This window comes from Dipodomys merriami, unplaced genomic scaffold (genome assembly GCF_024711535.1).
Source record: "Dipodomys merriami isolate MVZ:Mamm:240054 unplaced genomic scaffold, mDipMer1.0.p SCAF_8, whole genome shotgun sequence".
Classification (NCBI taxonomy): Eukaryota; Metazoa; Chordata; class Mammalia; order Rodentia; family Heteromyidae; genus Dipodomys; species Dipodomys merriami.
In genome coordinates this window covers 19,103,701-19,116,796 of record NW_027206401.1, presented here as the reverse complement: position 1 = coordinate 19,116,796, position 13,096 = coordinate 19,103,701, and the positions used below count along the sequence as shown (strand labels likewise).

The following is a 13,096-nucleotide window of genomic DNA, read 5'->3' as shown; positions in this document are numbered from 1 at the left end:
CACACACACACACACACACACACACACACACACACACACACACACACACACACACACACGCCCCTTCTTTTATATCATCTACACACACACACCCCTTCTTTTATATCATCAATCTCTAGTTTCTCAGGGACAGCATTCAAGCCCCAGCATCAAAACACACACACACACACACACACACACACACACACACACACACACACACACACACACTCGCACACCTTTTATATCATCATCTATCTCTAGCTTCTATTCTATAATCATTCCATTTCCTGGGCAAGTTTCTTATACCTTGAGTCTCTCAAATTTGGCAGCCATTTCCACTAATCCATGAACCTACCTTACTGAAGTTACTACTAACTTCCAGGTTATCTAATCCAATGGCACATTTCTTTCTACCCAAATTTCTCAGTCTCCTAGCCAAATTCAACACTTCATCAAATGCTTCAATTACTTGACATACTTTATACTCCTAATCTCCCTCCAACTATTCTGGCTATCCCTAAGCTGCCCTCAGAGAAGCCTCTCAGTTCCTCTACTTAGTAATGCTCAGTTCTCCCCATAGCTAATTTCTTGATAATCTTTTTTTTTTTTTTTTTTTGGTCGGTCATGAGGTCTGGGCACTTCCCTCAAATCCTTAGTTCAAGGCTAACTACCACTTGAGCCACAGAGCCAATTCCGGCCTTTTCTGCTTATGTGGTACTGAGGAATTGAACCCAGGGCCTCGTGCATGTAAGGCAAACACTCTACCAATGAGCCACCTTCCCAGCCCCAGTCTTTTCTTCAATGGTTTCATCAACTATTATTGATTTCAAAACTGTCAGACATCCTCAAGCCAAAAACCTCAAGACATAGTTCCTCCTGAAGGTCTACTTGACAATCTCACATGCTTTTTCTAAACCTAAAATGAGCAAGGGAATTACTGAGTTCACCACCAACCATCTACCAAAATAACAACTCCTCAAAACCTATTCCTCTTCCCAACCATAGAGTAACAGCAACTTTCAGCAACATCTTTGAGTTTACTACTCCCTTTAGTTGCAGGTCTAATACATTCCTATTTTTGCTGGCTTAAAGACAAATAAACAAATGGGCAAACCTCAAGTATGTCCACTCTCCTCCATCTTACCATCACCTCAACTAATCTAAGCTATTGATGCTCCTGCCTAGACTACCATGGATCCATAGGCTAATGTTTATAGCCTTGCTTCTGTATTCTGCTTACACAAAAATTAGTGTAAGCTTTAAAAATAGAATGTCCTAGCTTTTCATTTCCTTAAACTCATAGGCTTTTGACAATTTCAGTCCTTTCACTATAGTTCTCTCAAAAGGAAACATCTCATTCTCTTCCAGCCCCTCCCACTCCCTTTCCTACCTCCTCTGAGGCCTTCTCTTGCAATTCAAGTCCCCATTGCCTCCTTGTCCAAGGCTTCTCTATTACTGCACACAGTACTCTTCTAAGGTTTCCTCAAGTTATAATCCATACTGACAGGAAAGACAACTGATCTTTTATGACTGTATATGTAACTTCTATATAAATGGCAGCCACAAAGAAGTGGTATAGAAAACTGATTTAGAAAGATCTATCTTCAGGAGCTGGGAAGGTGGCTCAGTGATAGAGCGCCTGCCTTGCATGCTTGAGGCCCTGGGTTCGATTCCTCAGTACCACATAAGCAAAAAGAAAAAAGCCGGAAGTGGTGCTATGGCTCAAGTGGCAGAGCGCTAGCCTTGAGCTGTAGAGCTGAGGGACAGCCCCCAAGCCCAGAGTTCAGGCCCCACGACCGACCGGACCACCCCCCCAAAAAAATCTATCTTCAGAATTTCATAGGTCCACTTGTTATTTCTTAAATTTTCTTAATGTAGAGATCTATGAAATTAGCTTGATGAGGCTAGGGGAAGGCTGGCAAGCTTAAATTTTATGTAAAACTCTGTTTTCTAACATCTACTATGTACACAAGGATTTCAAATAAATGAACCCAAAAAATACAGTATTAAATAGTGTTATTTAGTAAAACAGACCTCAAAATCAACATCAGCTAATTCCTAAAACAAAAAAGAGAAATAAGCAAGGCACCAGTGGTTTATGACTATAATCCTAGCTACTCAAGAGGCTGAGATCTGAGGATTGCAGTTCAAAGCCAGCCCAGGCAGGAAAAGTCTGTAAGACTCTTACCTCCAATTAAGCACCAGAAAACCAAAAATGGCGCTGTGGTTCAAGTGGTAGAGTGCTAGCCTAGAGCTGAAAAGCTCAAGAATAGTGCCCAGACCCAGAGTTCATGCCCTTCGACCGACAAGAAAAAGGGAGGGGGAGGAGAAATAAAATATGGTATACGGTTTAACTCTCATCAGATGAATTTCTTGTATAGAAGAGGTAGTTGGGTGCTGGTGGCTCACGTCTCTAATTCTAGCTACTCAGAAGACTGAAATCTGAGTAAAGTCTCTTACTCCAATTAACTACCAAATAGCTAGAAGAGCTGTGGTTCAAGCAGTAGGTCACTAGTCTTGAGTACAAAAACTCAGGGACTGCACTCAGTCCCTGCATGCTTTAAGCCAGGATATAAATAAAAATAAAGGAAGAAGAACGAAATGAAGCTGCATCTATTAGACAAAAGACAATGAAATCCATATGAAAGAAAACATCAGAAAGGCCAAAGTTCATCACCCATTTTTAGTTCTCACTGGCCAAATGCCTTAAAGAACTAACTTGATCAGTTTCCTCTTATACTAGTTATTATCACATGAAGGACTTAGATTCTCTTCTTTAAATCCCTCAAAGAACGTAAAGAAACCAACTCAAATGTTAAAATAGTGAGCAATTAATCATAAGTTTATATGCTACTTTCTTTTTTCAAAAAATTGTATTGTAAAGATGCTGTACAGAGGGTTACAGTTACATGCGTAAGGTAATGAGCACATTTCTTGTTGAGCATTGTTACCCCCTCCTTTGTTGTTGTCCCACTATCCCTCTCCCCCACCTTCTTCAATCTTCCCCCCACTTCCTGCCTGGGAGTTGTAAAGTTCATTTCCAATACAGTGTCTTGTGTGCTACTTTCTTAGGGGTGTGGGTAGAGTAGCCATAGGGACACCCCTTTAAGTCAGAAGTCCTGACAATCTGATCCAGTAACTTCTTGTGCTAAGAACTAAATCCCAAGCATTAAAGTGATCTGTTTAAGGCCACAAACCTACTAAAGTCAGGACATATATTTGGTTTTACTCATACCAACTCTTAAAGGTTTTTTTTTTTTTCCTAGTCCTGTCAAAATATTTAGCATAAATTCCCAAAATATTAAAACTAACTCTAATACCTTGAAAGGAGGAAGGGAGGAAGAAGGTGCCATAGGAGGAAGGGCTCAAAAGAGCATGATATTAATCTTGAAGAAAGAGATAATTTAACAGAACATATTACCTAAGGCATTAACTAGGACTTGCTTCTTCAATGAACATGTGTTTTTCAACTGTATACAAGGAAATGTCTGATTAAAACGAGTTTTTTTTTTGTAACTTTTTACAATTACTTCAAGAAATTAAAATAATAGGCCTATTATTTCTGGATAACAAATCTAACATTTTTATCAAGTTTATAACTTTCAATGCATGAATGAGGTTTTGCTTCTCTATTTAAAAGCTATCTCTGGTAAACAAATCTTGTAATTGATTTGAACAAATTTCCAGAGAAATTCAAAATGGCTTATATTACATTGTTGTCGCTTCTCCCCCATTAAATTTATATGCGTTACTCAAATATTTTACCAAGATACTGTTCAACAAAAATGACCTGAAGATTTTCAGCCTCATTAACAGGGTACATTGCTTGTAAACTTCAATGAAGGAACAGGTAGTACTAGAACCTTTTATCCAGCTATGACGCATTCAAAAGCTGTAAGAAGTTTTAAGGCATTTCCTAAAATAGAGATCTTTTTTTAAAAAAAGGTGAAAGCTGCCATACTAGTTAGTGCCGTAAATAATACAACTTCCCTACTTTTAAAATTACTTCTGGAAAAGTTGATTTGTAAGCTACAATAATATTTTCTTGATCAGCAAAAACAGCAGAATTTATCATGATTAAGTTCTATGAGCCAGATTTTTTTCCCTTAGTCTTGTTCTATGTGGCACGGAGCCTAATTCTAAATAATGCCTTCATTTTGTGTACTCACACTATCTTCAAAAACACACTAACTCAAGTCAGGTTTTACTCTGCTATTCCAAACAAGGGTAATTCACAGCAAGTTCCAAACCTGGGCTACATAATTAAGCCCTGACTCAAAAAAAAAAATCAAACAAAAAAATACATAATGAATACATTTTATTATGTCTAAGCCAGGTATGCTTGTGATTCCAGCTACTCAAGAGGCAGAGATCAGGAGGATTGTGATTCCAGGCCAGATCAGCCCACCCTCTATTCCCCCCACCCCAAAAAAAAGTTTGTACAACATCTCAATAGAAAAAGCTGGGCAAGGTGACTCCCAACTGTCATCCCAATCACTGTAATTAGCATAAATAGGAGGATCTTGGACTAGGCTAAATAACCAGAGCAAAAAGAGCTCAACTACTGAGTGACTGACTAGTAAGTGGGAATCTGAGTTCAATCCTCAATAATAATAATAATAATAATAATAATAATAATAATAATAATAATAATGCCTGCTAATTCTAGTAATTTAAAAAGTGTCTGTGTTTGAAACCAGTGTAACAACTAGAAGAATCTACTTCTGTCTGAAGTGGCTATGTTTCAAGATGTCATTATGAAATGAACTCTACTATGCAAAAAGAAAACCCATATTGTAGCTCAAAAAAAAAAAAAAATCAATCTAAAATCCCTACTCTACAAAAGAAATACAAGAGGCTGACCAAATGCTATTCCTAATTTTTCCCTATGGCAACATAAATAGTGGAGTGAAGAAAGAGCAAGGAAGTGGCAAGGAAGGGTTTTCACTGCTCATAAACAAGTTAACTTCTCTATCAAGTTCCCGGTTAATAATAATGCCCACTTCACAGGGCTGTTGCAAAGATCATTGCATGAGAATTATTCACCTGGTAAAAGAAAGCTACTAAGCCCTCAGTAAATGCCAGCAGCTCCTTTCTCCTACATCTGAGTTCTCTGCTTGTTTCTCCAGGTGATTCAACCGTCTCCTCAGTTTTATTTACAAATGCTGGAAACTACTAGATCACTCATGCCCTGCTGTGCACATACATGCACGCACACTCTGTGAGACACGATCTGGCCCTGCCTCCAACATTAGATGAGGAATAGGAAGAGACTCCAACATTTGACATTCATCAGACAACATTCCACTATTTGCGCAATTACCTCCGAGAATTTGCACTGCCACTGAAAATGCCTGAAATCAACTCATCATGGCCTCTTTAAAAAAGGAAAAAAAAATTCAGGCCTTTCTTTCTAATCGTAAGTGAACCAATAGTGAACCAATCTTCTAATATTGCCAAGTAATCCAGACTCCCCAAGTTTACCCTCACATTACTCCTGTAGCTCTAGACTAGACTTCTTTTCTGTCCCACTGCCACCACCAGAATCCTGCAGAGGTTTCTCAATCTTGCCAATATTGATACTCAAGTTAGACAATTGTTGATTATGCTGTGTTGTATTCTACAGGATGCTCAGTAGCACGTACCTCTAAGTACTATACTCCAGGCAGAACCCTGCACCAAAAGAATATCTCAGATTTTGCCAAAAACCCCTGGTAGTACAAAACTCACCTGTATTGTCCCTCTCACCTCGTTTGTTTTTGTGTCACTGGCCCAGTTTCTCACATCTTCCATACAAAATCATCCCCAACTTTAATTAGCCTCCAGTTGCATTCTTTGTATCTGCTGTGGCCCTCACATAGGCCTCCTAAGAGCACTGCTTTTATGAGTCATTTCTCTCAAGTTCATGGTGCACGGTTCCCTTCACAATCAGATCAAAACTCCCACCCAGTCTTGATAATTGGCCCCAATTAAACATTATCCAGAAGGGCACTTCATGAAGTAGCTACGCAACAGTCCTTCAAAAACAATTCTAGTCTACTGCCATCACTGGTTTAGACGCCAATTATGTGCACCCAGACCTGTGCAAGATCCTCCTTTCCTTGGCTCTAATCTCTCCTCTCAAAATCAAAAATTTTCCACGAGTCTCTATTGCCTTTTGAAAGATGTATGAAAATCTTCCTGTTCTTTGGTCTTCTGTAACATGACCTCCCTCTACTGCTATGTTCTGCTCTCCCCCAAACATACTTTAGTGTTGGTTAAACCTATTATCTACTAATGCTGAAAAGGCTCCTACACATTCCACCCTTTGGTCATGTTTTTTTTAGTTGTTCTTGCCTAGCAGCCCTTTTCATGCCCCCTCCTCTATCTCCACTCTGACTTAAAGTCCACCAGAATTCAGTGACAAAGCCTTTCCTGCTCATCCCTCCATTGGTCTCTACATAACACTCTGCACTTCCTATGTCATTCACATTCTGCATCCTGCTTCAGGGACTTCCTACAGTTTCTAACTTGCAGCTGAATTCTCAACATTCTAACTTTTTATATACACACACAATATTTTTGAATGTTAATATAACTGAGCAAAACATAAAAACAACCTATATTTGAATAAACATACTTCAAGTAAAGGATAACTAATGCTAATGTCTGTCCTAAGTAATATGTAATATCCTAAAGGCTTCCTGCACCACTAAAAACAAGTTAATTTCAACTCTTCCTGCCTTGCTGGCCTGATGGTGTACTTTGCCATTCCCACACAAAACAGAGCAGAATCATTAATAAGCATGTTCTGACAACACCTGTTTAAGTTGTACACCAAATTCATGTGTGTGGTAACTACAGTACCACAATTTTTTAAGCAAAGTCTGCAAATTATAATGTTTTCTATGATACTGAGCTAAAAATGGTTCCTTTTTTTTTCCTATGCCAGTACCAGGGGCTTGAACTCAGAACCTGGGGCTACTCTCTTAGCTTTTTTGCTCAAGGCTGGTGCTCAACATTTGAGCCAAATCTCTATTTCTGGCCTTTTTTTGTGGTTACTGGTTTAATGGGAGGTAAGTCTCATGGACTTTCCTGCCCTGGCTGGCTTCAAAACATGATCCTTAGATCTCAGCTTCCAGAGTAACTAGGATTACAGGCATGAACCATTGGTAGGTGTCTCGCTGTTTTCCTAATTTTAAAGGGTCATAAAAACAAAAACAGGGCTGGGAAGGTGGCTCAGTGGTAGAGCGCTTGCCTTGCATGCTCAAGGCCCTGGGTTCAATTCCTCAGCACCACATAAGCAAAAAGAAAAAAGCCGGAAGTGGCGCTGTGGCTCAAGTTGTAGAGCGCTAGCCTTGAGCTGAAGAGCTGAGGGACAGCGCCCAGGCCCAGAGTTCAGGCCCCACAACCGGACCCCCCAAAAAAAAAAAAAAAAACATCGGGCTGGGAAGGTGGCTCAGTGGTAGAGCGCATGCCTTGCATGCCAGAAGCACTGGGTTCGATTCCTCAGCACAACATAAGCAAAAAGAAAAAAAGCCGGAAGTGGCGCTGTGGCTCAAGTGGTAGAGCGCTAGCCTTGAGCTGAAGAGCTGAGGGACAGCGCCCAGGCCCAGAGTTCAGGCCCCATGACCGGACCCAAAAAAAAAAAAAACAAAACATCTAATATACAACAAAAACTATATGTGACCACAAGCCTAAAATATGTACAATTTGTCCCTTTTTCGGCAGCATAAATTTGGGCCCCTACTTGTCCTTCGTTGGTACCTGGGAAACTCAAGGTTTCCTCCCATGATTTCAAAAATGCAGTGTAAAGCCAGGCTCACACTTGTTACCCTAGTTACTCAGGAGGCTGAAATTTGAGGACTAAGGATGAAAGTCAGCCTGGCAGAAAAGTTTGTGGGATTCTTAGCTCCAATTAATTGGAAAAAATAAATTTTTTTTTTAAAAGCAGGAGTGGAATTGGGGCTCAAGTAACACAAGATCACCCTTGAGGAGAAAAAGCCAAGTGAGAGTGCTATGCCCTGAGTTCAATATAAAACATACAAGGCTATACAAGACACAAGTTATTCAGTGTAGTCATACTTCACATGAAGTAATTTCTACATCAGAAGTATGTGTGGAAATTTTCTACTTCACAAAACATTTGCTAGAAAGGCACTGACTTTCTTTTCTTTTCTTCTGGTGCTGGTCCTACTTGAACTCAGGGCCTGGGCGCTGTCCCTAAGATTTTGTGGTCAAGGCTAACACTCTACCACTTGAGCCACACCTGCACTTGGGGCTTTTTAGTGGTTACTAAAGAGATAAAAGTGTCTCAAGTATTTTCCTGCCCAAGACAGGCTTCTTACCCCCAATCCTCAGATCTCAGCCTCCTAAGCCACTGGTACTGGGCAATACACTGACTTTGACTCTAAAGATGAATATGGAGAACTAATGAAGAAGGTAAACTGCCTGGCCTAAACCTAAAGTCACACTGGCAGTGACTAGTCAGTCATTTTTGACATTAGTCAACAATAGACTGGAGTCAAAGACCCAGGCCCCCAAACGACTGTCCAAAGCTTTGCATCGGCATGATGTTGTGGAGAGATGTGGATAACTGGCTTGGATCAGTATAAGTATCTAAGTTTAAATCTGTCCCTGACAGGCAGTTTAGACAAGACTCTTCACAGTAACTATGAATCATTACAGTAACATTAGTGATCACCACATAAAACAGATAAGAACCGCTAGAAAGTCTCTTTAAAAAGATATGATAAAGAAGGCCTAAAGTGACTCTGCTAGCTCTTCCACGTCTCCAGATGGAAGCTACAGTGCACATTTCATCCCCACCTGCTCTCAACCCGAATCCACAAGTTCCACAAGTATTATCTGCTGTCCACTCCAAGGCTGTCCAGTTTATATCACCTACCACCCTTCTATGAGTTACTTACAAATATGTCCATGTCGACCTAGAATCAGCTAGAAGTTCAAATTTCTTAATCTCCCTAAGAACTTAACTTTCTTTAAAAAAAAAAAAAGTTAAAAAAAAAACCACAAAAGCCTGCTTCTTTGAAGCCTAAATCTATTAAAACTTACTCCATGGAGCCTCCTCACTTCATTGAGAAATTAAAACCAACCTGGGTGGGTTAACTTTACTACTGTGCAGAAGCCCAAAGAGCTCTGTACAGTGTGCGTTACACACACACACACACACACACACACACCACGATCTGGACTCAAACGTGCACAAGAACCACCCAGGATCCCCTCCTGGGAAGTTGCTCTTCTAGTGCTGAAAAAAATAATAATAAATAAATACAGAAATGCAGCCGGGGTGGGGTAGAGTGGCAGCCAGGGGATGCCAGGCTCGGGGCGGAGGTTCCGGGGCGCCCCCCCCACCCGCCCCGCAGAGGTTCCGACCTTCAGCCGGGAGCGACCCCGGCCTTCTCCCGACCCCCCCCGGCCCCCGCCCCGGCCGATCGCCCGGACACCTGCGCGGCCCCGCGGGCCCCGCGCCGACCTCGGGAGCTTACCTGCAGGACCACGTCGTTGGGCAGCTGTGCGGCCCGGAACAGCTCGAGCACCCGCCCGTTGACCACCACCTTCTTGGTGCTCTCGATGTCGCAGTAGGAGAAGAGGTCCGAGTAGTATTTCTGCTCCGCGTCGCTCAGCGTTAAGCCTTCCATCTTCGCCGCCGCCGCCCCGCCCCACCCGGCCCCGCACGCCACCCCCCCACCCTATCCCGCCCGGGGCCCCGCGGCTCCACCACCTGGGGCCGGCGGGGACGACGCGTGGCCGGCCGTGCGGCCCGGCCTCCTCCGTCCGTCCCCCACCGCCACCCCCCGGGCCCGCGCGCGCGCGGCCGCCCCGAGCCCCGGCCTCACGCGCGCCGCAAGGCCCTGGCTACGGCTCGGCCCGGCTCGGGCCCGGGCCCCGGCTCAGCTCGGCGAGGCGCGCGGAGAAGAAGAACGCGGGGCCGCGGCCAGGCACCGGCGGACTCCGCCCCCGCCGCGGGTTCGAGGGAGCCCCGGCTCGCCGCCGCCGCCGCCGCTCCCGCCCAGCCCCCGGGCTTCCCGCCTCGGCTTCCCCTTCCGTCCACGCCCCCCGAAGCGGCAGCACTTCCCGGAAAGTTGTCAGGGCGGCGAGTCTTAAAGTTTCGGGGGCTCGCGGTGGAGCGTGGCCGCCGTTCCGCCTCCCGCCGCCGCCATTTACTGCAGCCCCGGCCCTGCCCCGACGCGCCCGCACCGACACTGACAGCGGCGGCCGCGCTCCAGACCCGGATGTGAGGCCGGGAGGAGAGAGCGCGAGAGGGAGAGAGAAACACCCACCGGGCGGCTCGGCCGCTCCCGGGAGACGGGGCCGCAGCGCCCCCTGGCGGCCGGAGCCCGGCGGCGGCGGGGCTCGCCGCGCCGCAGTAGTGAGTCGACCCCGCCCCGCCCCCCAGAAAAGGGGTACCTGGGGCGCCGCATGGAGAGCGACAGAACTTAAGAGCTTCCGTGAAAGCGGAATGCTGCGCGGGTTACAGAGATCGGTTGGCTTTTATTTTTCCTTGCCCAGATGTTGCTGGGCATAAACAGTATCCGCTCTGCAGGACCCTAAGTGGCATGCAAATAAACGTCCTGGAAGCGGTCTTCCTCTAGGCGCTGACGCTGCGACTGGACTCCCAACCCTTGCACCTGAAAGACAAAATCTGCTGAACAGAGGGAGAAAAACAAAAAGTGAACCACTGTTCCCCTTTCCACAAGGTCATCTGGCCACCAGGAGCTGAACCCTCTACATTGTATCATCTCGGCCACAAACCTGCCTGGGCCTTGAACAGACACAAACACTCCTCATTTCCCATTTTAGGAAAATTTCAAAGTCACGCTGTCTTAATTTGCACCTAACTCAAGTAGACTCGTTCAAGTAAACGATCTTAAATATGTAATATTTCTCAGCAGCATAGCTTTTTTTATTTTGCTTTAATGTGTGTTGCTCCCCAAAGTGCTGATCCTACAAATGTTCTATAAGTGGTCATTATTACAAGTTCACAATCATTTACTTGTTAATTCTAACATTCAAGGAGCACAGAAAACCCATGGCCCCAAACAGGAAATCATAACAGCAATTTGCTGTGCCTGGTTTGGAGATGATAACCTAACCAAACTTGCAAAAACCTATATCATCTTTATGGATGCCACTCAATGTCTGTATTTGGAGGGGGGGGGGGCGGTCCGGGCGTGGGGCCTGAACTCTGGCCCTGGGTGCTGTCCCTCAGCTCTTCAGCTCAAGGCTAGCGCTCTACCACTTGAGCCACAGCGCCACTTCCGGCTTTTTCTTATGTGGTGCTGAGGAATCGAACCAGGGCCTCAAGCATGCAAGGCAAGCGCTCTACCACTGAGCCACTTTCCCAGCCCAATGTCTGTATTTTCATTTTACTCTGAACTTCACATAATGCTATTATATATATAATTACAGACACTATGTTCTTTCTTTTAAAACATAAGCCTAATAAGATACATCTTGATTCCCCTTTGGCTCTGTCGTTCTTTCTTGCAGACCTTTATTCTTGCTACCTTAACTACTCTTTGCACAGACTTCTCCATGGCATTTTCTCTCACATGGATCAGATCCTTGTACAGATTTCACCTTTTTAGCAAGAGCACTACCTTCTCTGGACCCTGATCTAAAATAGTTCCACCATATTTTATCCCTACTTTTTTATTTTTATATTTTGTCCACCACCAAGCTCAGGGCCTGCCTGGTGCTATCCCTAAACTTTTTTGCTCAAAGCTAGCACTCTGTAACTTTCAGTCACAGCTCCACTTCCAGTTTTCTGGTGTTTAATTAGAGATAAGAGTTTCACAGACTTTCCCTCTTGGACTTGCTTCGAACCTTAATCCTCAGACCTCAGCCTCCTGAGTAGCTGGGATTACAGACATGAATGAGCCAATGGGGCCCTGTTTATCCCTACTCGTTAGAGCAATCTCTCTACCTAGCATTAAGACAGGTATCTGCTTATATTTTAATAGCTAATAATTATCAAGTGCTTACTATATTTCAAGTATTGTTCTAAACCTTTATAGTAATTGGCCCATTCATAACAGCTATATGAAATAGGTACTATTACTTTTTTATTGGTGGAATTGAAGTAAAAATGGGTGAATATCTTTTTTTGGGGGGGGAGGTCCGGTCGTGGGGCCTGAACTCTGGGCTTGGGCGCTGTCCCTCAGCTCTTCAGCTCAAGGTTAGCGCTCTACCACTTGAGCCACAGCGCCACTTCCGGCTTCTTTCTTATATGGTGCTGAGGAATCGAACCCAGGGCCTCAGGCATGCAAGGCAAGCACTCTACCACTGAGCCAACTTCCCAGCCCCAGTGAATATCTTATAAATGATGTTATTAAGTGTTTTAAATACATTGGATTCAAATCCCAGGTAGTATCAAATCTAAAATCTTTACCCTAACCTGCTTTCTTGTTCACTGTATTTACTAGATAATGTTTCGTCAGTACCACAGTTCCACAGTGAGTATGTCGATGGAACACAGTATATAGCAAAATGGTTTGTCGAATGAACAAATAATTGATGAGTGAATGAATGAGGGAATGGATTTTAACATTGCTTTGATGAGCTGGTTAGGAAGCTAGTTTTATGCCAATAATTTTAGTGACCTCCAGCTGTACTCCTTTCCCACTCCAAATAATTGTAGAATTGTTTAAGCCCAAGTGCTGGAATCTGAAATTTTCTTCTCAGTCTGCACTGAGCTCTCCTTTCACTCTCCCTATCATTCTTCAACCTGTCACTTGTTCACCCTTCAGATTCTCCCCTTTCAAGACGAACCCCTATTTCATATATTTAAAATTATGCTTTCAGCATCTTGTACCTGGGGCAGGAGATGACCTTGTCCTCAGGGTTAGTAATGGTGGTTAGGGACCGTGTGGTCCGTCACGCCAAGGCTGTTCTGATGTCACCCTGGTTTTGTCATGCATCATCTTTCCTACCAGTCCTTGCCAGACACTACCACTAAATGAGCCATGTGTGTCTTACAGGATGTGGAGATGGACTCTTTCTAAGGGCCTGCTGGTCTCTGATCATTTCTGGTGTCCATAGAAACAAAAGGCAGCTTTTGTTTTTCTAATTAATTTATGTAATATCAGTCAGATGGTAACAACCACAG

General features: G+C 43.9%; 1 protein-coding gene across 10 annotated transcripts in view; it reads right to left on the bottom strand.

Moving 5' to 3' along the window:
* Reps1 (RALBP1 associated Eps domain containing 1) overlaps positions 1–9,737 on the bottom strand; it is a 67,964-nt gene extending 58,227 nt beyond the window's left edge. For 6 of the 10 annotated variants that reach the window (XM_070010510.1, XM_070010512.1, XM_070010518.1 and 3 more), the window contains exon 1: positions 9,474–9,737. In XM_070010510.1, the coding sequence (XP_069866611.1) occupies positions 9,474–9,626 (153 nt within the window). In that variant the 5' untranslated portion in view covers positions 9,627–9,737. The remainder of the gene's footprint in view (positions 1–9,473) is intronic. The other 4 variants (XM_070010509.1, XM_070010511.1, XM_070010517.1 and 1 more) reach the window with 1 other exon arrangement.
* Between the last annotated feature and the right edge of the window lie 3,359 nt (positions 9,738–13,096).